At 53.8% G+C, this 24,533-nt stretch overlaps 2 protein-coding genes across 2 annotated transcripts in view; both read left to right on the plus strand.

Annotated features, from left to right (window-relative positions):
- The first annotated feature begins 9,056 nt into the window (after positions 1–9,056).
- SLC35B2 (solute carrier family 35 member B2) overlaps positions 9,057–24,533 on the plus strand; it is a 22,544-nt gene continuing 7,067 nt past the window's right edge. Inside the window, exon 1 of the mRNA XM_042022970.1 lies at positions 9,057–9,418. Coding sequence (XP_041878904.1) covers positions 9,370–9,418 — 49 coding nt within the window. The 5' untranslated portion in view covers positions 9,057–9,369. The remainder of the gene's footprint in view (positions 9,419–24,533) is intronic.
- Positions 9,424–22,509, plus strand: NFKBIE (NFKB inhibitor epsilon). Its single transcript, XM_042022979.1, has 6 exons — positions 9,424–9,782; positions 20,047–20,149; positions 20,674–20,905; positions 21,077–21,165; positions 21,453–21,701; positions 22,021–22,509. Exons 1-6 carry the CDS (start codon positions 9,439–9,441, stop codon positions 22,084–22,086), a joined length of 1,083 nt encoding a protein of 360 aa, XP_041878913.1. The 5' UTR covers positions 9,424–9,438; the 3' UTR covers positions 22,087–22,509.

Raw genomic sequence — 24,533 nt, forward strand, 5'->3', positions numbered from 1 at the left:
GTCCCGCCGGCCCCGGCCCCGGCCCCGCCGCAGCGCAGCGCCGCTACACGCGGCGGAGGGCGGGCAGAGCCGCGGTGGGAGGGCCGCGGCGGAGGCGGGGGGAACGGCGCGGGGATGGGGATGGGGATGGGGATGGGGATGATGGAGGCACGGCGGGATCCGCGGCCGCCCGAGCGGAGCGGCGGGTGACCTTGAAGCGCCGGCCGGCAGCAGAAAGGGAGGCAGGCAGGGAGGGAGGGAGCCCGGTGTAGCCGCCCCTCCCGAGCCCCACCGGGAGCGGAGCTGCCGCCCGGCGCTGTCGGGGAAAGCTCCTGCTCCCAGCCGCGCCGAGGGGTCGTCGGGCTGGCTTCAGTCTCAGCCGGACAGCTGATGGAGAGGCGAGGGGTCCCGTGGGTTTTCCTTCCCTCGGGATGAAGCCGGAGAACCAGGAGCACTTTGCATGTGTCCCGCTTTTCTAATCTGCGGGCACCCCAGCTGGTCGGGGGAAGTGGGGTAGTGGTGACCGTCAGTGCTGATGCTGGCACTCAGGGAAAACCTTAGGCTGGCAGGATCTTCCCTGCTATGGTCTCCACCGGACTCAAAGGTTCTCAGCTAGCTATTGTAGAGCCAGCTGCAGCGTATTTCACCTACAGAGCTAACCTGCTTGGTTACAGGGATGAGTGGAAAAGTCTCTTCAGACCCTCAATCTAAACTCACTGGAGGGACACACACAAAGTTTGGGAAGGCTCCATATTTGCTGAGGTCCAGATATTGCAGGTACGGCCCAGCTCCCTTGACAGTCAGGAAATCAGGTGTCTCTGCAGGTGCTTCCCTAGATCCAAACTGGAGAGAAACATAAGCAGCAGAATTTGCTGGAAACTGCTTCACTTTTCCTGAGTTCTGAGGCTCAGCCTTGGCGATGGGATGATTGGCATGCCCTTGTTCACTGTTGCCTGGGATGAGGAAGAAACAGTGTGTAGGCCTGATGGTCTCACTCAAGGAGATGCATCCGAGGGGAATTGCCAACCCCTGCTTCTTGTGGGAATAGATGTGATGGCCGGGGGTGCTGCTGAAGGAGCTCATCTTCAAAAGAGTCTGGGGATGTGTTTCCTCTCGCCTTTCCCCTGTTTCCATGGGAACAGCAGCAAGCAGGAGCAGCCTGCTTGGAATTTCGCTGCCTACCACTCAGACACCCCCTATCCAATTATCCCGGCAGACTTTGGCTCTTGAGGGTTTCAGACCCATCCTCAAGTGATGGATCCCATGCCTCCAAGGAGAGCTCACCGATGCATGTGTGTCATGGCAGAGCAAGGCAAAGAGGCACAAGCCCAGAGCTGCCAGAATTCCTGTAGCAGCTCTGCCTGCTATTCCACACACACTAATAGACAGTTGTAAATGATTTGCATTCCTATATGCATTTCTGCTTTTTATAGGATGTGACCTCAGCTAGACCAAAAGGCGCCTGAGGGATGATCACCCTCCAGGAACAGCCCTGGTTTTACCTCAAATATGTGAATATCACACAAAAAGAGCAAAGCAGAAGGGTGAAGGGGGGGGGGGGGAAGGTGATACAAGTTTATGTCTCTGCATATAATAGCCCATGGTGTCTTTATGCAAGGAATTTGTCCATTCACTTTTGAAATTTTTTTTTATTTTGGACTTGTAGATGCTTCATGCATTCTGTGCCAAGGAGTTTCACAGCACACCCATGGACTCAAGGAGCTTCCTTTGGTGTGCCCATTTTGGGCTTTTTATCCACTAGGATTAACCCTTGGGAAAGCAGACTGCTGCCATCCCTATGGAGCTACCCACAATGCAATTTATCCTCCACTGGTGGAGTCAGTGGCTACTGGTGAACCAGAGGAAGAGTTTTTTGTGTCAGGCATCTTTGATACTGGTCCTGGCAGCATATCTTGGAGACAACACTGCCAAACACATCACCAGCTGTGCTATTTTTGAGATGAGGTGGCACAAAAGAGGTCATGTGCTCTGCTTTGTCTGAATTGAAGTTGAATAAGTTCTCAGCCACTTTCTGGGGAAAACAGGCACGTGGCAGACTTCGACCCTTGGGTCGTAACCCAAAGGCACGGCTGAAAATGTGTTACAAAGGGCACAGGATTCCCAGGAATGGGAGAAATAAGACTACATGATGCTTAGGCCTTTCAGAAACTAAAGCAAGATGGCCAGCATCCAAGATTGTGTTCTGTGTCATCATCAGAAGGAGAACCCAGCAGTTGTAACTACAACACACTGCCCAATCCACTCAACCCTCCTTCTCTTGGCAGCAAGAGACAAAAATATGTGAGATTTCTCTCCAGTTATTCCTGTAGGTTTCAGGATGCTCTACTGGAAAATCATGTTGGAGAGCAGGACATTTCTGGAATGGAGGCCTTTCTGATGTGACAAAATGGTTGAAGGAAGCAGGGAGGCTTTTAAAGAAGACACAGCAACAGAAGTAGAGGTGGTGCCCTTACCAGGATATCAATAGGTTTGTTCTCCAGAAACCCTGTATCTGCCACCCTGCAGAGACATTCATATCTGTTCCAAGCAGGCATAAAGCATGACATCATATTAGCAGGATTCGTTCACTTTCCATAATGCATCAAACCGCAAAAGGTCTCGCTCTTCTGTCTCTGGTAGTTACAGAAAATAGCCTTTTAGTTCTTGCTTAAATATGGTTTTAGTTCTCACTCATGCAGCAAATTTGCATTTAATTTCTAGAAAAATGTTGACGGAGGCTGCATTTTAAACCAGATGGCCACAGATAACCTATCCTTGTGCTGGTATTTGTAGCCTAAATATAAAAAAGGATTTTGCAGCATCATATAGATACATATATCATTGTGTTTAGCTTTATTTTTTCCAGTAGACCAAGTGTGATCAAAACTCAGTCTTTTGTTCCAAAGCAATCAATGATTCCTAGCGGTGTGCTGCTTTTTGTCTCTTTAAAAGATGTGTCGCAGAGAATCCCCTCGTGTTAGGATGCAGGATTTTCTACGCTCAGAAATTAACGCCTATTCAATTTAAAAATTTCAAGGATACTTTGTGCTGGCTGCCTGAGCCTTCCAGAATGTGTCACTCCAATTAAATTATTTCTTATTAATGCAACAAGGGGAGCGTGGGTGAAGGAACGCGCCTCTTGCTCCAGTTAAACAGCATCCCTTTGCCAGTGTTGACTGGTCAGTGGTGTTGACTGTCTGGGTGCCATCTACCTCTGCAAGCTTTGTCCTCAAGGAAATACGTGCCATTAGTTATGTTTTCATCTGCTACACTCAGACTTCATGTCTGCTGGGAGGAGATCCAGGTGTGCCTTTTTTATTGTGGGAAGGAAACCCCCAGAGGTCATGAATTTGTGACTGGGAGCTTGTTTCTGTTTAGCATCACTAACGGGGTACACATCACGACTGTGGTCCCCAAACACCCAAAATCCTAAACCTCACAAAGTAGGTGGGTTTGTAGCTGCTGCTCTGGGGCACATTTCACAGAATAGAATTGCTGTCATTGAAAAGTCTTTGATCCCCGCTCTGATCCTTTCTTTTCCAACAGGCTGCCTGCATACAGTTTGTTTGTTTTCCATCCAGCCCCATGAGAGTCTATTTTGTCATCATCACAGCTATCTGTGAGGCTCCACAGAGGTTTCTGGGTCAGGTTAAATCACTTTCCTCTCTGCAGTAGCCCAGCAGGATATCCAGGGCCCTCCCTCACATCCCCCCTAGAAATGAAAAGCGGATTCAGCACTGCCCAGATGCTGTTTGACAGTCCTCGGGACATTTGTCAGACATAACTCCAGAGCAGTGGCAACTGCCCCAAGTGCCTGGAAACTGAGCCAAATCTTCCCTTGGCAAATGTTTTGTTCTCACTTAATTTTTTGGCCCATCACCCCCAGAAAGGAATAAACCACAGAAACCAATGGCTCAGGGAACTTAGTCTGTCTCTAGTTATGGTCCCAGGAGTCACCTCCCTAAAAGAAGAAAATAGGTTTCTGTTGCAGTTTGCCTTCCCCATACTGAAGGGTTGGAGCTGACATACCCTGACCTGGAGAATCATCCTGTCCCACCAAGCTCTCCCCATGGACCTGGCTGGCAGGGAAGTCGCTGTTCTAGGGAAGGGGCTAAAACCCCCTGAATGCTTAGGCATCATTGTATAGGCCAGGTCTGTCAGTCTGGCCAAGGTCCTGGGGAATGGCTGCAATCCTACTTTCTGTGTGCCCCATCACCTGGGCAACACAGACTTAGTAATCACTTTTTCGAGGACTCAGAGCTGCTCTGTCCAAACAGATAGCCACCTGCTCCTGCTCAGCACCTGAATATTTCAAACAGCTCACTCATCCCTACCTCCCTCCCTGCCACCCCACTCACTCCTCTCTCCCAGCCCCTGCCTGGGCTCCTCACTTGCTTTCAGTAATGTGGCTCCACCAGACCTGTTCCCAACTCACTCTGATGCAAGTGTGGAGAGACACAAGCTCTAATTCAGTCTGGCAGCTGGGAGGTTTAACTCTCCTGAGAGCAGAGCCGAGCTTGCATGAGTAATACCTAACCACTCGGAACACTGATAGGAGACAGGGACTGGGCTAGTGGGGGTGCAGGGCTGCGCTGAGGGGCTGAGGTGACAGGGAAAGCAACTCAAGCAGAATCAACTCAAAAATGAGAGTTAACCCATCCTCCCTCCTACCAGCCATCGGGTCCAGTGCGGCAATGCTGAAGCCCAGGATGCAGCACTGGCAGCATCTGTCCTGTGCTCCCTGGCAAGGTGAGCTGAGGGATGCTTGGGTCGGTTGAGGTTTTTGTTTTGTCTTGGATAGTCTCTGCCAGATGAACTGTACTTAGAGAGTCATGAATAAATGATAGCCCGGCGATGGAGCACTGTCTTCCACAGCTATTCCATGGGGAGGGAGGAGCGTTCTTCATTGTAGTGATGTGGCCAGACAGAGGTTATCAGAGCCACCCTCTGGAATTGAGTCTGTCTCTTCACTAGCTGTAAAGAGAGCCCCAGGTGACAAGATTTCTCACCTAGGGCACAGTTTCACCATCTATTTAAGCATGGGTTTATTATCAGTTCTCCAAGACCATCTGCCACCCCCTCCCCATTCATAACTACATCTGCCATCTCCTTAGGGAGAGCTCTGAGCACACACACACACACACACACAAATACATAGCAAGGCCTCTCAGCCATGCAGTTGCCCAGATGCAAGCACAGAACATTGCTGCTGCAGCCACCAGGCTGACAGGAATTACACAAGAGGGATATAATTTAGAATGAAGTTTTGTTAAAATATCTGGGGGGTTTGTTCATTCACTTTATAAGTTCGAGGATTTTTAGTGCATCTTTGTACCAAACATTTTCTGTTTATGGAAGCAAATGCTGTGGCCGAGAGCAGAGTGAGTTAGGTGTGATCCCCATTCAAGGGATTAACCAATCCTCTTGCCCAACTTCCTACACATCATACACACACATACACACAGTGAACAACAGAGGAGGTAGAAACTTCCCTGTTCACTGTGGGACTCTGAGCAACAGTGGGAATCTTCTCAGGAAGGGCGTTAGCTGGGCAACTTGCCGACCACCTACCACATGCAGACAAACCTGATCCGCTCTGGGTTGTGTCACCACACTGGCATGATGGCTCCCATACATAACAGGAGTGCACAACGGAAGGATGAGAGGCATCCAACGCAGACTGCAAGGAGAAAAATTCTGGCTGGAAATAATCCCTTATTGAAAAAGCAAGCAGATGCCCAGAGCAGCATCCCTGGAGAGATTCAAAGTGACCCTGTGACTTCAGCCAGACTTACCAGGAGACAGCAGCCAGTGCTTTCTGGGCTGACTACCCCAGAGAATGGGTACCTGAGGAGGACCTGCTTTGCATTGCTCTGTTGGAAAGCTTGGCCTTGCTTCTGGGCACTGAATCTTGAAAAGTCATGTTCCTCCTTTCCTCTATTGGGGCAGAAAGTGAAGTGACCCAGTTTGGTGCACTACAGAATGGATTTGCTGTCAGATATATGGAACCACAATCAGAGCAGAGAGTCTGTTGTCTTTCCTGCAACTTTCATCGCTCTTCCAGGGCTTCTGCTTCCCTTGAATGCCCACCTCACAGGGCTGAGCTCTCTGAGCTGGAGCTGGAGCCCCAGACAGAAGTCCAGGTTGTTGCTTGAGGTGCCCAGCAACGTCTCTGGTGGGGAGAATGCAGAGAGAGCTTCCTCAAATGGGGATCTAGCACCTTTCTTATGGACTCAGCATTTCTGATTCTGCGGATGAGGGAAAAGGGCTGCATCCCCAGGGAATGGGGCAGCTCAGTGCTCATGTGGGACCAAAGCTGTGCAGTGGACAGTCTGCATGGGGGGAAGGTAGCACCAGTCACGTTGCCTCCTGTGAATTATTGCGGCAGTAACTGCTTATCACAATGTCAGGTAACCCATGTTGCTTAAAAATTACAGAACCACAGCTGGTAATTGAAGGGCCATTATTTTTCCTCAGACCAGACACAGACTGGGTATAATCTCCCTTTCTCCATATCTCCTAGCTGCACTTCACTTATTTTACCCAGTTAACAGCTCAAAGAACAGCGAAGATGCTGGTGCCGGGCCAGGCCTTCGTTTCGTTTAGTAAATCAGAGGGCTGTGCTTGGGGACAGGACATTATCAGGGACAATACCCGGGGGTCCCGGTAGCCTAGGGACTCCTTCCCATGTCCAAGCTCTGTCCTGATGCTCATGGCATCACAGTGTGGAGGTAGAGCGCTGGTGCCTTGAGCAGCGTGTGTAGACACTGACCTCTAGTGGGAATAGATCCCTTCCTCTTTGGATTTTCCCAGCAGTTTTAACCATTTTAAGTGACACGTATTAAAGGGGACTGGAGAGAGCCCAGAATCAGAGCTTCGTTTTAAAAACCCTCAAAACCAAATCAGATCAAGACTTGCCTTATATTACATTTAATTATTTTTAATCCCTCTACCACTACCTTCAATATATTATATATAGGTATTTATGCATGTGTATATCTCTCTGTATTTAAAGCCTCTGAAAATAATGGAAGTCCAAAACTTGTGCAGTCAGGCAGAAAAGTTTTCTATTAGGAAGACAGCATGAAAGGGAGCCCAAGCCTTGCAGAATGAGTAATAGAAGGCAAATAATGGGGCAAAGTGGCCAAGTTCCTCTTTCAGATTTTCCAGTGAAATTGTCTGAAAGGTTAATAGAAGCACAGCCAGTCGGAAGAGGGATGGCATGAGATGGTGCCTGAGCTGGGTGTTAGTGGGCGTAGTTGAAAGGTCAGAGCAGAGAGTGGCTAGCCATGGATGCCTGGGGGCATAGCTGATGTTAATGGCGAGTGCCTGGTCTCCCCTGCTCAGCTGCAGCCGACCACGGCAACACAGCCCTGGGAGAGCACTAGCCAGCTCAAAAGTGTTCAAGGCTCACCTTAAGGAAGCTGCAAGATCACAAGCTCCAGCTAATTTCACATCAGCAGCAGAGGAAGGCCACTTGCAGGGGCTACTTGATAGCCAGAGGCGTAGACAGCTTGCAATGGACCAGACTGTAAACTCCCCAGTGGTAGATCTTGAATTGCCTCTTTGCAGAGCTGGTCCAGGGCTTACTACTCCAGGTTCTGTGCTTTGGCTGAACTGTTCCTGGACATGTGCTAGTCCTGGAATCAGGATCCACACCTATTCCCCAACTGGAAGAGTACATCACAATAAAATCAAGGTGTGACTGTTGCTTGATGGAAAGGTAAGCTGCAACTCCTTCACAGAAAAATGAAATCTTTGTGTATCACCACATAGATTTGTGCTGATTTGACCATTTTATCCATAGGAAAGTGTACAAGGAACCATTCCGTGATGGAGCTGCAGCTAGTATGTCACCAGAGAAAATGGAAAAAGGCATTTAGGAAGGCAATTGATGGGTAACCTAGTAGCAGTTGGGTATGGAAAGCTGAAAGAATAGAAATTCTGTGTGGGGATCAGGAACAACAGCTACAGGTGGAGCTGGGATGCAGCCACCACCAGGATGTGAGAGGGAGTGACATGGATACATGGCCCAGATCCCCAGACTGCACTGGACAGAGCTGACAGATGTGGGAGACGCTCCTTTCCCTTAGTAATTGTAATCTTGCAGCTACACGGTGCCAGAGACACAACTGGAGACACTGAAACAGATCCTGAGCGTGGAAGGAAAACCTGTGACTGGAAGTCATTGATGCCAAAAGAGACTTACCTGCCTCCCTGCTGCTGCCCTCACACCCCAAAAGCTTTCTTCCTATAAACCCAAAGTGACAGCTGCAGTGTGGGATAAGGATACATTTGTCGCTCTGCATGTGGTTTCTGCGAGCCCATCCAGTATCCATCACCAAGCTCTTCCCAGGGAAGCTTCCTTGCAGGAGATTGTTCCCCTCCTGCTCAGATGAACTGGAAGAATGGGGACCCTGCAGAGACAAAAAGACATCTCAAGCAAAAAGTGAAACTGATTTTAAAGTGTCAGGTGTGTTCAGAGCTATCTAGGTTGTCTTTTGAGGAAAGCCCATTGCTTGGGACACTGGCAAGTAATTACATGACATCTATGCAGATCCATGAGGAACAAACACCACTGGAGTTTTGGCACTAGGAGGAGAGCACTGAAATGCAGTCTGGTCAATCATTCACAGGCAGTGAACTGGGCCTTCATTTGACCTTCTCTTTTCAACTTTGATCTCTATGTCTTGGCTGCTCTTGTGTGAGCCCTGGCAGCCACTCTAGGCTTCGAAAGGATTTCTATTCGCAACACAGAAAGGTGATGGGAAGCAGCTGGACCAAGAGGCTTGTACAGCCAACTACCTCCTGGCTTTTCTTGTAAAGGCAGAACAGATGAGAAGGTGTCTCATCGGGTGGAACAGTTTGATGTGTGCACATGGGAAAAGCAGACGTCTTGTTTGCACCTCTGCCACAAGTGACAGCCACCATATTGTTTCCCACAGAGCCTGTAGCTTCAGTCAGCACCTGCACACGCAACAGCATCCTCACCCACACACCGCCTGGTTTGACAAGGTCCCTCCCTCCCCTGGCAAACCTGCGTGCTATTTAAAGAACCCAAACCAACAGGACAGGGGAGGAGGTAGGCTCAGGACGCACTGCTGTGCGCTGCTCGGCGCAGGGAAGTGCAGCGCGGCCGCTTCCCTCCCCTGCACACGCCTACGCTGCCGTGGCCACCGTAATCTGCCTCCCTCTCGGTGCTTCTGCGCTCCCCCAGCCAAAGAGGGCGGGGAGAGGCAGCCCCTGGTAGTGCCGGGGCGGGGCGGCGGCGGGGGAATCCCGGGCAGGCGGGCCGGCCGCGGCTGAGTCAGTGCGGGCAGGGGCCGGAGGAGGAGCCGGAGCCGCGGCGCCTTAAGACTGCACCGGCCGCTGCGCTGTGGCTTTCCGGCCATGAGCCCCCCGGCAGTGGGGCCGGGAGCGGGACCCGGGCCGGGGCAGGCGGACGGCGGGCGCTGAGCCATGTCGCGGGCGGCGGGCGGCGAGTGCCGCAAGGAAGCGGCGGGCTGGGAGGGCGAGGACGGGCAGTGCGACTCGGGCATCGAGTCGCTGCGCTCGCTGCCGGGCGGCAGGGAGACCCCCGCCGCGCCCGAGGGCCGCCCTGAGGCCCTCGAGGAGACCCTCGCCGAGGCCGCCGCCGCCGAGGAGCGCCTGGATTCCAGCTACGGCTCCGGCGCCCTGCTTGAGGCGCTGCCCGGGCTGCCGGGGGCTCCGGGGGGCCGCCCCGAGGAGCCGCCGCCTCGGCCCGAGGGACTCAGCCGGCAGCAGCTGCAGGCCCTCTCCTACATTTCGGAGGACGGAGACACGTGAGTGACCCCCGGGGAGCTGCGAGCGCGGCCCCCCAGCCCCGGGCTGCTCCCCGTGCGGCCGGCCAGCGGCAGGGAGCTGCTGCCTAGAGATAAGCCAGGCTGTAGTGGTCCCCAGCCCTCTCCCGAGGAGCATCCGTTCAGCTGGGCTGTGAAGGAGTCCCCGTGCCCCTGTCCTAAGAGCCTCCCGCCTTGCCTTGGTGTGCGTGGATGCTTGGCATCCTGGTGTAGGTTTGGGTGGATGACCCTCCTCACCCGGCTGAGGGGTATCTGAGCCAGGTCCAGCAGAGTGAGCAGGAAGAGATGCACCCCAGGCTACATGGCACAGAATGGACCCACCATAGGAAGCCAGCTTCCGCTTGCCATGGGGGCTGCTAGCAACTAGAAGAAAGGGGGGAGCAAATCAAGCCCCCCCCCCCCCCCCCCCCCACTGTCTCTTCCTCAGAGAATGCAATGTTTCCTCCACAATGGGGGGAGGCTTGGCTGTGTGAGATGGCACATAAGCAAGTCCTGAAACAAGATTGGCTCTTCAGGGCAAGGCCTTGCAATGGCTGTGTTAGATGCTGCTCAACCGAGCAACCCAAGAACTATTTGTTCTCAGGTGGGAATCGCCTTGCTTTGCCAACTTGCCTGCAGAGCTGCAGTGTTTGGCACAGTTGTGACGCACACCCCGATGTGGGGCTGCCCTCCTGAGGTTCTGTGACGGAGACAAGTGTTTCTCTTAATGAGGGGGGGCTTCCCACATCTGAAATGCCCTCTCAAGGGTAGAGGCATCATGCCAGAGTTATTTGGTTTGGCTTCTGGTAATTACCTTCAGCTAATCACAGCGTTTTTTCCTGTTGTACATTCCCTCGATGGAAGGTTTTCATCATGAGTGTACACACAGAGCATGAGCAAAGCGTTCTCACAGCTGAGGGCAAAGCTTTGCCCCAAACCCAGGCTGGAGTTTAATACTGAGTAATGGTGCAAGAGGAAGAGAAACTAAGAAGCACTGACATGAGCAAGCAAATGTCTTCAGTAGCGGGAATAGCAAGAAGGCTCTGTCCTTGCCTGGCAGAACACATCTGGACTGAAGCTGAAGATGAGCTGGGAGACAGCCTGAGTGTTTACTTCCCTGTTAGGAAGGAGTCTGTGCATCTGCTAATTAGTTCATTAATGCTGACTGTGGGATCTGTTCTGAGGATTGGCTGGAAGGCTCATGGCAAGCAAAGTTAGACTAAACCCAGCCTCCCACACTCCCCAGACAAGCTTTCTAGTCCTGTCCTATCTACAGGCTGATTCTGCCGCTCCTCAGAATGGAGGAGCTTCACCACTTTTCCTAGCCTGTAATGCTACAGCCAAGGTGTCCATGGAGGGAGCCAGGCATCTTTTAATCAGAGCTGTGGAAGTAACATTTCCCTGCTGGCTTGTCTGTCATGGTGTGCCCAGGGCTCCTTGCTTACTGCTTTATTAGTGAGCCCCATAGATGCAGCTGCTTGGAGATGCTTTTAGTGCTTGAGGCTGTCTTGTTTGGTGGTTGAAGCCCTTTGCCTGTCAGACTTGCTTGGAGAGACCTTACGCAAACATCTCATTAGCTAGGAAAACATTAATCAGTGGTGCCTTGGTTACTGTAGGCAGGAGAGGCTCTCAGAGAGCTCCCCAAACGGTTGCCTTTGCTCTTCTGTTTTCTCTCACTCACAGTGCAGTTCAGAAGAGGAAATCTGTAAAGAGTGAGGGAGGGAGTGATAGGTCTGCTGGTTGTACAGCTCTGGGTTTGCCGTGTCCACGCAGGCGACAGCTTTCCTGGGATCTACTCCCACTGCTGGGAAAAGAAACTATTCTTGTGGTTAGAGTGGTGAGGCTGTGGATTTGTGCCTCCGCTATTCTTGTCTCTCCTCCTGACCCTGCGGCAGAGGTAGGTGGCATTTATATTTAGAAGTGCTGAACATCCACCGCTCAGGTTGATGCAAGTGGGGACTGTGAGCACCCATCGACTCATTAAACTGCCACTGGTTTTGTATGTGAAAACAAGTCAGGGCTGATAGTAATGCTAAAGTGTATGGTGCAATTGCTCATCCAGTGACAGAAGGTCCCAAGAGAGATGGGATCACAGGGCCACAGACTACATCCCTTTCATCAGCCAGACAAACCCATCTTCTTTTCTTCTTTTCATCTCTGTCAGCAGCACGTTTCCTTGTGTGCCTTTTTTGAATGTGTGCCACAAAACAGCTCCAGGCAGAGAGTTAAAATCATGCTATCATTATATTTCAGAAGACTTGGGCAACTACACTTTCCTGTAATTGTAATTTTGAACATACAAAAAGTACAGGGGTTTTGACCAAGTAGTTCCTGTTTGCTCAGATGCCCGGGCTGCTACTGAGCTGAGAGGAGCACTGGGCTTGCACAAAGGGAGCTGGCAAAAGTCTTGGCTCTACATCTGACAAAAATCTTCACTGTCCATAGCTCCCTCAGGCTTACCCACCTGTGCCATCTCAAGGTGTGCCTGTGTTTGTCAGCCTGGTACTCGTGGGGTAAGAACAGGAGGTGGAGGCAGAGGTGCTTGGACAGCTGGAGTGTCAGCAGGATCCTCCTTGGATACCTCCCTGCCTGCCTCCGCAGGAGAGGTGCGTCAAAGCAGGCAGGATGAAGCAATGGGGCTAAAACTGTCTCTCCCTGTGCTCCAAGTTAGAAGGAGTCTCACTTCGGCAGGAAGGAAGTTGGCTAGCAGGGAAGATGGGGGTGTGATGGCCAGTGAAATGCGTGGGTGCTGTCTTCCAAGAATTATTTGCCCAAATGTCACCCTCTCCATGACTCCCTAGTGCCACTGGCAGCCCCTCTGCCTCAGGGAAGTCAGAGCTGCAGTAATCGGGCACTGGTGCATTACTCCCTGAGAGAGTGGCTCAGCTGTGAGGGCAGGAGATGTCAAGCATGAGGAGTGGAGTGGCAAGCGGAAGATAGTGGCTGCACCTTGAGCAGTGATCTGTACCCCGTTTATTGTGTGGGCAGGTAGAGAACAAACCCTGTGCTCTCAAGCTCAAATGGTCTCCTCCAAGCATCTGTCTTTTCTATGTGACCCAAGACTCCAAATATCTGTCTCTTCCATGTAAACAAGCTCCTTTTCTGCTGACATGGGTCCTGATGGGACTGCTCTGCGTGGAAGTGAAGAGAGGGGCTTTCCAGCTGTAGGCCTGGCTACCTCTGAGCAGACTACAGGCAGATTTATTGTTGTGCTCCAGACCACCTCAATCTTTGTTAAGATTCACTGAGGAAACCCCATCCCTCCCAGCCTCATCTGGCAGATGCACAATTCCAGCATCCTGGGAAAAGGATGGGGGTGGGACCAGCTCCTTCAAGGTGAAATGGGGTGTGAAGGGATCACCTGTTTTGTTCCAGCACAAGAGAAAACCTTCCCATTTCCTTGGGCTGATGTCAGCCTCTGCCAACTCTGGAGAGGCAGAGTTGATTCATTAGTGTGTGAAGTTAAAGCAGAGTTTCCTCTCTCTAGGACTATATCATCTATCTTAAAAATATGTTTCCCTTTCTGCTCGTGCTGGTCCTTGGGCCACACACCACTTTCTACCATTGGTACCTGATGCCGCAGTGATGGAGAGGCTGGGGGCTATGCCTCTGCTGGAGAGTGACTGTCTTCTGCATGGGGCCCCGTATGCAAAGCAGTGCAGCACCTCTGCAGCAGTAAAGGTCGGGGGACCCCAGCTTAATCACAGGAGGGAGACCTAGGCCTCCTTCAGGTGGAAAATGGGACTGTGTGGTTTTGGTTGGGTTTGTGTTTCAGGGAGGGAGGGGAGCAGAGGAAGCCTGACTTCCTCCTTCCACCAGAGACAAGTAGTGCCCATCTGCTGATAAGAAATCACGTGCCAGTGACTCGTGGGCTGAAATGCCTTAACAAGTGCTTGGGGACAGTTAATCGAGTAAAATCAGGGCCCCATGGGGGCTGATGTTCTGAACTGTGCTCCACATGATGGCAGTGAAGGGGCCTCCCTTGCCTGCATGGGTTGTTGCTGAGCACAAAGGCTCATCTTGAAGGCGCCAAGAGCCACTTCTAACCATTCACTGGCGTGTGCCAGTCATAACCCTCCCAAGTCATGTAGTCCTGGCCTGGAGATCTTCCCTGAGCAGGGGAATAGAGGTTGTCCCCATTCAGGCTGTCTGCTCCAGTGTGGCTGTTTTCTCACTGCTGTCCCTGCTGTACAGGGGTGTTGCTGACCCCCTGTGCCCTGTGTGCCTGGGGGAGTGCTCAGAGTGTGACAGTGAAGATAAAAGAAAGGGAAGGAAGGAAGAAGAAGCAGAGTACTGGAGAGACTCACTTTTAGGAGGAGGATTAAAGAAGTCTGATGCAGAGAGCACACCTTGTTGCTGGTCAGGCTGGGAGTCCCCCTGCTTTTCTGGGCTAGGCTGTTGCCAGCTGCCCAGCAGTGGGATGCCTGTAGTTAATGGGAAGTGGGGATGCTCCTGGTTTTACCAAAGGGTCTTCAGAAACCTCCTTGCTTGATTGCCAGGATTCAAGTCCATCTCAAGTTACTCCCTAGCATGCTGCCAGTTGTGGGGCCTTAGAGAAAGTGAGTCCTAACATGGGTCTGCCAGGAGGAAGAAGAGATTTTCCCGTGTCCAGCTCCCTGTCCCTGAACTCTCAGCTTTTTCTCCGTGCGTGCTCAGGAGTTTGGTAAAGAAGAGAGAGCTTGGTGTCCCTCCAAGCAAGGCCAGGCAGCTCTGCACAAGTTGCTTTGGGATGCCAATTCCAGCCAGGAATTGCTGGCTGCTGCAGGGGTCACGTACATACAGCCTTGGTGTAAAGTGGGTAAGTCCTGGCAGCCTTCTGAGATCGTGCATGCGAGAGGTTTTTTTCCTTGTTTGGATGACTTCAGCCTGGCCTGGAGGAAGTTTCTTCAAACTTTCCGCCTGCCTAGGTTTGCCTCGGGCCTGGGGAGAAACACAGGGAACTTCCGCACAGAGGAAGGGAAAAAATGGCTGGAAATTTCCATGTCCTGGGATGCAGAAGCCTGGCTGTAACAGATCAGCCAAGATGGGGAGGGCTTCAGGTCCTTGCACTCTGCAGGCAGGCTCAACTGCTGCGGGGAAAGGGTTGGGCTCAGCTAATTTAACACAGAAATTTTCATTTTTTATTGGCTTGGGTTTGGGTTTTTTTAGTATAATGTGAATAAATGAGGAGTCAGACATGCCTGTGTAGGAAGAGGTTGTGGGATCTGAGCTGTCAGAGTGGTTACTGCATGCCTCTCAATGAGCTGCGTGGGATGCTCTCTGTGTCACAGCGTTGGGAAGCCCCTCTGACTGGGGCAGATACGCGGCTGAAGGGAGCCCCTGAGGTATCTTAGACCCACGGCTTGTGCCTCATTAAAAGAAAATCCTGGGACAGTGAGAATACCTGTGGGGTTGTAAATGATTGCTAGGATGTGTTGTACAGGCTCTGGCAAAGTCCAGGCACTTCCCTGTTGTTAGAGGCTCTTCTGACCTCAAGATATCTCTTTGTGTACAGAAACTGTAGAATGCATTTGCCTCCCAAGGAGTGAGGTATGAGTTTGTTCTGTTTGATATGGATTAACCACAGTCAATGGATTTCTTGAGATGTTTGCTGCTTTTATTGAAATTGTTCATCATGCTTCTCTGACGGTGACTGGCCCCTGCTAGGGTGGGCTGACCTGTTTTCTGGCTTGGCCCATCTGTGCATAGATGGTAGTACGGGACAGGCCCCTTGTTTTGCAGGGAACAGCCCACATGCATCTGATGTTTAGTGCTTCTGCAATCCCAGACCCACCATCTGCTCAGAAATGGAGCAAATTCTCAAATGTGTGGGTGCAGTCTAGAGGGTGTGAGACCAGGGTCGGGGCACCTTCTTGTCCCCACCTCACTGAAAAATGAGGCACCCACAGCCCTCCTGCAGTGCCTTTCCTGCCAGTCAGCCTCCAGCACTCCTCTTCCTCAAGCACTCAGACCAGACCCTCTGCAGAGCACCCCAGGAAAGGTGGGACTGTCTCCTCTGCTCACCTGTCGGTTCTCACCTCTCACTTGGGCCCCAGGAGCAGCAGGCTGGGAAGCAGCTGCTGCCCAGACTGGAGATCAGGAATGCTGAACCCAGCATGGCTGAAAGGACTTTGCATCCCTCTAGCTGCAACCTCCCTCCAGTCCCATCCCAACCCCCCCTCCACTCAAATTCAAGCTGTGCCGTTCCCAGGGAAGGGGCGAAGAAACCTGCAGGGCAGGAACACAGAACATGGGAGGAGGCAGCTGGGATCCGCTGCTCCCTTGGAGCTGACAGAAGGCAGCTGGAACAGCTTTATGGAGCAGGGCAGCATTGCGTTGCTATGTGGGGAGGAAGGAAGGGAGCCAGGCTGGGCTGGTTCAGGGCTGCAGGGCAGGATTGAGCTGTGCTTGCTGAGCCCGCTGGCAGAGGCTCATGCTGATGGCTGAGGAAGCGGTTAGCAGCGCAGGTTACAGGGCTGGAAGAGGAGAGCAGGGTAAGCGTGGAATTCCCCTGTTCTCCTCCTCCTTTGCTCTCCTTTCTATTGCTGCTGGGGCCATTTCCTCCCATGAACAAGTTTCTCTTGTGTGAATTGTTTGCATGATTTCCTACAGTTCCACTCAGCCAAAACAAGGAGCTGGGAATGAGCTGTTCCTGCTGCAGACAGGGACCTTGTCTAGAGAGAGAGAAAAAATTGTCAAAGCAAATTCAACTGAATGCTGGATCCCCTGATTTAGGTGCTTCTGAGGTGAGATGGTGAAGGGAGAGGCTGCTTTGAGGACAAGGTGTCTTCCTCTACAGATGGGGGGATCTGCATGGTCAGCTCCTTTTCTACAGAGGTGGAAAAGGATAGCCAGAGAACTGGTGGGGCTTCATCAGTTCTGCTTGTGTGTCAGAGCTGGGTGTCACTGTGGAAATGGATGCTCTACTGTGCTTAAGCTAGGACCACTTTGGGCATGGCATGTTCAGTCCCAGGGACATCCCCAGGGATAGCCCCAACCTCTCTGCTCCAGGGTTATCTCCATGATGATGGGTAGATCACTTTGTGCCAGGGATGTCCTGTGCCTTTGTGATTCAGAGCATCGAATCCCCTTATGCCAGGACAGAGCTGGTGAGCAAGTGGAAAAGCTGAGAATGAACCCAACAGTCTGTACTCCTGCCACATTTCCTCTGCCCACAGCTCCTCCATCCCTTGCCCTCTCCAAAATTCCCCTTTGCCCTTTCTGACAGTTCCTGCTGAACACCCACCCCTGTGGCTGCAGCCAGGAACATTGCAGGCAAGAGCCTGAGGAGGGAGGGAGCAGGCAAGTAGAGGAAAGCAGAGGAGAGATGTGCAGAGAGCCCGGGATGGGCAAGGATCTGATGGCAGGGCGGAGGGCTCGTTCTGGCAAGGGCACACCGCTGTGGCTGGGCGAGGAGCAGTGCCTGGCAGCGAGCAGGTGTCTCTCCATTGCCATGCCCTGGCTCTGGCACATCATGTGCCAGCATATAGCAGCCCATCAGCAGCTGGGCCACGTGGCTGCCGTGGCACAGACAGAGAGGTATGCTCATAGCCTTGGTGGAAAAAAGTGGAGACTGGCACGATGCCTGCGCCTTATGTCTCCTGGGTGTAAGAGGTTTCCTGGGCTGGGAGAGAATCCCAGTTCCTGGTTGGCAGCACTGCCCGTGGCACAGAATGCCTCAGTGCACGTGTGCTCATGGTGAGCTCCTCCCAGCCCGCTGGCCTTGTCATGATTCCCCCCAAGTAGCTCAGGTTCCTGCAGCCATTTCAGGAAGTTGAGGGTTGGCAATGAGGAAAGGCAGGAACGAATGCAGAAATGAAAGCCCAGGAGGAGGCTGCACCGGGTGGAGAAGGAAGAGGGGGGGAGAAGCAATGCTTCAAAGCAGGCACATCCCAGCTGCAAGGTGAAAGCCTGAACTCTGGCCAGGAGGATGATGGTCACCCTCGTTGCCTCTGCAGCATGGATGCTCAAACTAGCTCAGCCCCGAGCAGCTCCACTGTCTTGTTGAGCTGCAAAGGCAGCCCAGCCAGGAAAAGTGAGGTGCTGGCAGTGGCAGAGGGCTGCTCGGGGGTTTCCACCTCCCCGGGGTGACTGCCCCACTCGTCCCCACATGACAGTGCAGTGTGGTGTGGGTAGTAACAGAGGGGCCCGGGGGATTCCTGGGGCACGAGGGCTGTCTGCCGTGGAACACAACCCTGAGCCCTGCTCTCTCCCCTGGGAGCCCAGTGTGGCTCTGGAAAGCGAAAGCACTGGCGGTTTAAAGTTCAAGCTGAATTGCTGTGGAAAGTCCCCTATTTGAGCAGTCTTAACTCTGCTGTACCTGAAAAAGGCAGATCCTGCAGCATCTTCCTGCACGTGGTGCCTGGGAGCAGGTTTGGAGAAACAGGGGCTGTCCCTGCAAGTGTGCAAAGGCCACCTCAGCAGAGATGCTGCCACAGGGACTGGGGCCTGATGCAAAACGCAGCAGGGAATATCCCTGCTCGGATCATACCCAGGCTAGGGTCAGCAAAGGCCTGATGAGGGGAGGGGCATTCTTGCAGCTGTTTGCCTTGTTCCTGGGCTGGGCACCTTGGCTGTGCCTCTGCCCCATGGACCACTGAGGGTGGCCAGACTCTGCCCATGGGGCTGCATGGCCCCTGCTTGCAGCCCCCTCCCCTGCCCTGGGAGTGCTGGCAGTGAGGGGGCACCCCGTGGCTGTGCAGAGGCAAGCAAATATGGGTGGCCTCCCCTTCCAGTGGGGAATTCCCCTTACTGGGGCTTCCCTGGGGACAAAGCGTCTCCTGTTGGGCACAGCCTGTACCTCGGCAGCAGGGTGGAGAGGAGCTGGCCTTGTTTCGCCTTCAAAATCAGGTTTCAACTGAAGATGCCTGGGGTCCCAGATGCTGGCTTGATCTTCAAGCAGCACTTGGGAGGAGGTCAATAAAGGACATTTTTGGGACTGGCCTCTGAGCTTCTCAGCACACTCATGTGCAACTGGCAAAAAGGCAGTCCCAGCCCCACTTCTTGTCTGCAAAGCTTTAGGGCCAGGTGTTGCCCCTCCTGCCTGTGGAGGGATGCTCTCTATCCCCCACATCACAGGTGGCATCCCAAAGCTGTCTGGAGAGTGTCTTGTCAGGGCTGGCACAGCTCTCACCCTGCATATCTTGGCCCTGTCAGTCCCCATCAAAGCAGCATGGGTGACAGAGCCCAGCCTTCAGTTTGGAGCTGATTCCTTCCAGAGAGAGAGGCCACCCAAGGTCCCCAGTGCAGTGGTGAGGAGGGAGCAGGAGGCTCAGCTCATGCCTGCCATGCTGTACAGAGTGGGAGCTCCTTGCTGCTGACCACAGTGGCCAGGTTTGGCCTGAGGGTGCTGCCCTATGGTGGGAGGATAGCCCTTCAGTGCAAGGGGCCTGGGAGACAGGAGGTTGGCAGGGGGAACTGTAAATTCCCTCTTGGCTCTGCCTCTATTGTGGTCTCGCTCGTCTTCTGACTGTGCTGGGGCTGTCTGGAAATAAAACCTGTCCTTGGGCTGGGGGACTCGGGGGTGCCTGGCCACCCCATGGCTGTGAGGACCACAGTCCTGAGGACCAGAGCTCCCTGCTGGCCACCAAGCTCTGACAGCTGCATCTCTGCTGTCCTTCTGTGCTGACGGGCTGCGTGCAGCCCTGCCGTGACAGTGCTAAAAGGGAAGGATGTGGGGGAGAGAAGAGGAAATCAAAGTGGACCGGCAGGTCAGCTGGCATAGGGACTGTGCCATGCAGGTGATCTTGGACCAGCCCTGGGCTCCTGCACAGCTTTGACTCTTTGCCTTTGTGGAGGGGAAAGCAGAAGTACAGTGTGCAGCTGGCAGCAGGGAACTGGAATTCCCCAGGCAGCTGCCAGAGCCCAGACCTCCCTCCGCAGCCACCAAACCCAGCGCTTGGACTCTGGAAAACACATCCCAGGCTCTTTGGACCTACACCAGTTGGAGGTCTGGCTTTGGACAGTGGCAGATTGAAACCCTACAGATGCTGTGAGGTCTGAGGGAGGACCCTGTGTTGCTTAGCAGGGACAGGAGGGTCTGTTCCCCATGGGGATCAGAGTAAAGGACTGCCCTGTGGAGCCTCAGACCATGTTCCTGCCTTGGCCTTCTGCTGAGCTTCCCCAGGGAGAGGGCAGGATGGAGGAGCTCCAAGCTGAAGGGAGGGAGACTGGAGGAGGCAGGGAGATTATTCCTTCATGCAGCAGGAAAGGATCTCTGCTCCTGAGCATGGCACTCAGGACTTACTTTTCTTTTTTTTCTTTCCTGTCACCATTATCCCCTCTGCAGGTTGGTTCATCTGGCCATTATCCACTGTGTCCCAGCTGTAGCACTCTGCTGCATTGCTCAGCTACCCAGGGAGGTGCTGGAGATCCAAAATGATCTTTTCCAGGTATGCTGTTGTGATAGGCAGAAGATGGGAGGAAGAGAAATGCTGCAGCTGTTTCCTGGATAGATGCCCAATCCATCTGCCCTTTCCCCAGGACCCCACACCTGCTTCCCCCAGAGCGTGGTGAAGGTCCCATGTGAGCAGCCTCTTTACAGGGAGGGGAAGAAGGGAGGTGGAGATACCCTGAGAGAGAAGTGTGATAGCTCCCAGCACCGTGGGGTGAAGGGTTCCTTTGCAAGGCCCCAGGACATTGCAGACAGCTGTGAAAGAGGCATGGCTGGAGTGTGGCAGGGTAGATAACTTGGGAGAATGAGCTCTGTCTCCATGGGTGATCCCTGAGCTGAGGTGCAGGGGAACAGCAAGCCATGTGACCCCACCAGTGTCAGCCACATGTAACCTCAGGACAGGAATGGGGATCTCCTGAGTGGCAGTCAGCCCATGCTGCCAGGCTAGCTCCTGGACACTGATGGGGCTCATCACACCTGGTGTCCCATGGGACATTCTCCCCTTTCCTAATTTCTCTCCAGACCCCACTCCACCTCGCTGTGTACCTGGAGCAGCCCAGTGTGATCCAGGCACTGATCCAGAAGGGAGTGAACCCTGGACTGCAGGACCGCAATGGCAACACCCCGCTGCACTTGGCCTGTGAGCAGCAGCACCTGCAGTGTGCCCAGCAGCTGCTGGAGGGCACAGCCACAGCGGATGGCACGACTCAGCCCCATAGGCACCACCAGGACCTGCAGCTCCAGAACTGGCAAGGTGAGACCTGAGGGCAGCCCAGTGGCAGAGCTGGTGGCCAGATTAGGGCAGAGATCATGAGATATGTATGCAGGGATCCAGGAGCACACAGAAGGGGAATGGGGCTGGGATTGGTGTGCCCCAGGGTGGTCTGAGCTGACTGTGGCTCTCTCTTCTGCCTCCCCATCACAGGCTTGGCCTGTCTGCACATCAGTACCTTGAAAGGGAACATCCCAATGATGTCTCTGCTTCTGGAGAGTGGTGCCAACATCGATGTTCGGGTAAGACTGGGCATGGTGTGATGTTTTATAAAGGCTGGGATGGTGGGTCTCTCTCTTGGGCACTCCCTTCAGCCCTGGGGAAGACACTGCTGTGAGGCTTGGGGGCACTGAATTTTGAGGGAGCAAAGAGTAAAGGTCCTTGAGAGGTTGTTGGGTGCTGTGACAGCAGTCAGGGTGGGGGCTGCCCTCTGCACCCAGTCGAAGGGGTGTGGGTGGGTGCTGCAGGGCCCAGCTGAGAGGACCCCCCCCCCCCCCCCACCAACACCCTTGTGACCTTTGGGTTGCAGGAGGGCACAAGCGGGAAGACCCCATTGCACCTGGCTGTGGAGTGCCACAACCGCAGGGCTGTGCAGTTCCTGCTGCGCAATGGGGCGTACGTGGATGCCCAGATGTACAACGGGTGCACTCCGCTCCACCTGGCCGTGGGCCGCAAGGATGCTGCCATCGCCGCCGTCCTCTCACACTCTGGGGCTGACACCCTGCTGAGGAACATGGAGAACGAGACAGCTCAGGACCTGGCTGATGGCAATGACGATGTGAGTCTCTGTGGGGGGAGGCCTGTGGCTCTGCAAGCGTGTCAGGGCGTGCAGGAGTTGGATGATTAGAGGGGACCTCCCTGGAAGAGTTTCTAGCTGTTCCTATCCTTCCCTATGGGTTGTAGGCACTGGCTGTGTGGGGTGTGGGTAACTGCCTTTTGCCTCAAGCCCTAGGAAAAGCCCAGACAGGGTTTCTTGGCACTTCCCTGGGGAGGTGGGAGGCTGCAGGATTGGGTGGGGGGAAGGTTCGGGCCCTTACCCCAGCTTGGTGGAGACTCAACCCTGGATGCTTACATGTCCATACTCTTGGTCTTTGCAGCTCCTCGCCTTGCTGCCCTTCGATGACCTGAAGATCTCAGGGAAGCCTGTTGTGTGCTCTGAATGAGCAGGTGGACTCCTTTGGCCTGTCGGGCTGCCTCCTTCCTCTGTGCTGCTGCCCACTAGGATCTCGCCTGCCTGCAGTTCAGTGGGAGCAGAGACACTTTGGGAGACTTACCCCACTGCCCCTCCCCTCTTTGGAAAAGTTTTGTTTGCCTCAGGCTGCCTTCCCAGATGGAAGAAGGTGGCATTATGAGCACTACACAGGGGAGGCTTTTCTTTTAGTATCTGTGCACTGCAGCAGGACTGAATTTCCCCTCCCTGACATGGGTCTGACTTGTGGGGATCTCCAGCATACACAGGGAAGGAGCAGGAGAGGACTCATTTTCACACTGTAGGCCGGACAGAGCATCCTCTGGCACCCCATCAGAATTTAAGTGTGGGGTGAGGAGAGTCAACACTCTAATAAATGTTTGTTGTTGCTGTGGGCGCCAGAGGTCTCATGTGATCTAACCCACCCACAGCATCAGGAGGCTGCGCATCACCGCGGGGGCTTGGGGATGTGAGGGCTACAGGGGTTTCCCCAGTCTGCCCGCTCCCTTGGGTCCTTCACACCGCAGAAGGTGAGTGGGAGCACAGGGATTTCCCCACTTGCAGAGCCTTTCTACTGCTCAGGGCTAAGGCTGGGGGATCCCAGCCTGGTGCCCTATTCCCATACTGTCTTGCTGAGCATCTGGCTTCAGGGCTGAAAAAAGGGCATAGGAGATGCTGAAGACGTGGTTGTGGATCCCTGCTTCTGCCATTGTGCCTGACACCTTGCTGCTTTAGTGTGCTGTGGTTTCCTCTTTCACAGAGGACAGAAAGATCCTGCCCCATCTCCTGGCTTGGAAGGGGGCTAAAAAACTTAGGGCACAGATCTTCCCTGGGTTTTAGATTCTCCCAGGCTGAAAGGGGAGGAGGTGGCAGCATTATCTTCCCATCCTTTCTGTTGTTCAGCTCACCACCCTTCCCTGCCACTTCTCCAGCCAGTGGAGCACATGTGATGCATTAGGAAATCAGCCAAAGGTGCTGTGGGAATGGATGCACAAAGCTGCCTTACCCCATCTCAGCCAGGGAAATTCCCCACTTGTTGCCTCAGAGCAGCTGCTATTGTTTGGGACAAATACTGGATGGTGCAGTTGACCAGGATGCTCTGGAGTGAGCTTTTGTCTTCTTCCTCCGTTCTTGTAAGGGAATGCTGCCAGGAAAGCACCATAAGGGACCCCCCAGGCCTCTCTGGACCTTGCCTGATTTCCTCAGCAGTCCTGGGCTGGATTGCTCTGTTTCTTCTGAATCTTTGCCACTCACCTTCTGGCAGGGCATCAACCCTGCTGCAAACCCATGGGGCTATTTCAAGGACACCTTCACAAGGGACAGGAGACATTTCCAGGCTGCCCAGAGAAGGAATGACAGATGCTGCAGGGTGGTGTGGGATGGTGCAGCCAGGGCTGTAGCTGGGAGCAAAGGGAAGGGCAGAAACATGTGATCTGCACTTTTTTGTTTGTTCTGTTATTTAAAAATAAAACTATTTGTTATAAAAAGATGTTTGTAAAATGTTACTGGGTGGCTACGTGATAGCTCCAGCTGGCCCTGCAGCCATGCCTGGGGCTGGGATAGGGGATTTGGGACTGGGGCTGGAGTAGGTGCCATCCTGCCCTGAACCCTTCGAGCAGCACCTGCCCCAGGGAGCAGCTGTGTCTGTGCCCAGTGCAGGGCTGGCAGCTCAGAGCGGGCTGCCCTGAGCCAGGGGGCAGGGATGGGGGGATGTCAGGGCTCAGCTTTGAGGGCTTCTAGTTTGAATCAAGAATAGCGTGGCCGTCAGGACTAGGGCTGTCATTGTCCCTCTGCACTTGTGAGGCCTCACATCGAGTCCTGTGTCCAGTTCTGGGCCCCTCACTCCAAAAGGGGTGCTGGAGCATGTCTGGAGAAGGGCAATGGAGCTGGTGCAGGGTCTGGAGCGCAAGTTGTATGAGGAGTGGCCGAGGGAGCTGGGGCTGTTTAGTCTGGAGAAGAGGAGGCTCAGGGCAGACCTTGTCACTGTCTACACCTCCCTCAAAGGAGGCTGCAGCCAGGTGGGGATCGGCCTCTTCTCCCAGGCACCCAGCGACAGGACAAGAGGGTATAACCTCAAGCTGTGCCAGGGGCCTTAGGTTGGATGGCAGGAGGAATTTCTCCACAGAAAGGGTGATTAGACATTGGAATAGGCCAGGAAGCTGGTGGAGTCACCGTCCCTGGAGGTGTTTAAGGAAAGACTGGTCATGGCACTCAGTGCCACGGTCTAGTTGAGACGGTGGTGTTCGGTCATAGGCTGGGCTCGATGATCTCAGGTCTCTTCCAACCCGATTGATTCTGTGATCCTTTCGTCGCGGCCCCCTCCCCGCCCCGCCCGCCGCGGTCCCTCCGGAGCGGCAGGGGCGCTGTGGGGCGCCGAGCGCCCCCGCTGGGCGGGGGTTGCGCTGCCGCTGCCGCCGCCGG

The sequence above is a fragment of the Corvus kubaryi genome, unplaced genomic scaffold (assembly GCF_017639235.1).
Source record: "Corvus kubaryi isolate FWS band 111438036 unplaced genomic scaffold, C.kubaryi_AGA036_p1.0 37232, whole genome shotgun sequence".
NCBI classification, from domain to species: domain Eukaryota; kingdom Metazoa; phylum Chordata; class Aves; order Passeriformes; family Corvidae; genus Corvus; species Corvus kubaryi.

Coding starts and splice junctions, on each gene's coding strand:
- NFKBIE (XM_042022979.1), top strand. CDS start 9,439: ATGTCGCGGGCGGCGGGCGGCGAGTGCCGCAAGGAAGCGGCGGGCTGG. Junction 20,150..20,673: donor TCCAAAATGATCTTTTCCAG/GTATGCTGTTGT, acceptor ATTTCTCTCCAG/ACCCCACTCCACCTCGCTGT. Junction 20,906..21,076: donor GCAGCTCCAGAACTGGCAAG/GTGAGACCTGAG, acceptor TCCCCATCACAG/GCTTGGCCTGTCTGCACATC.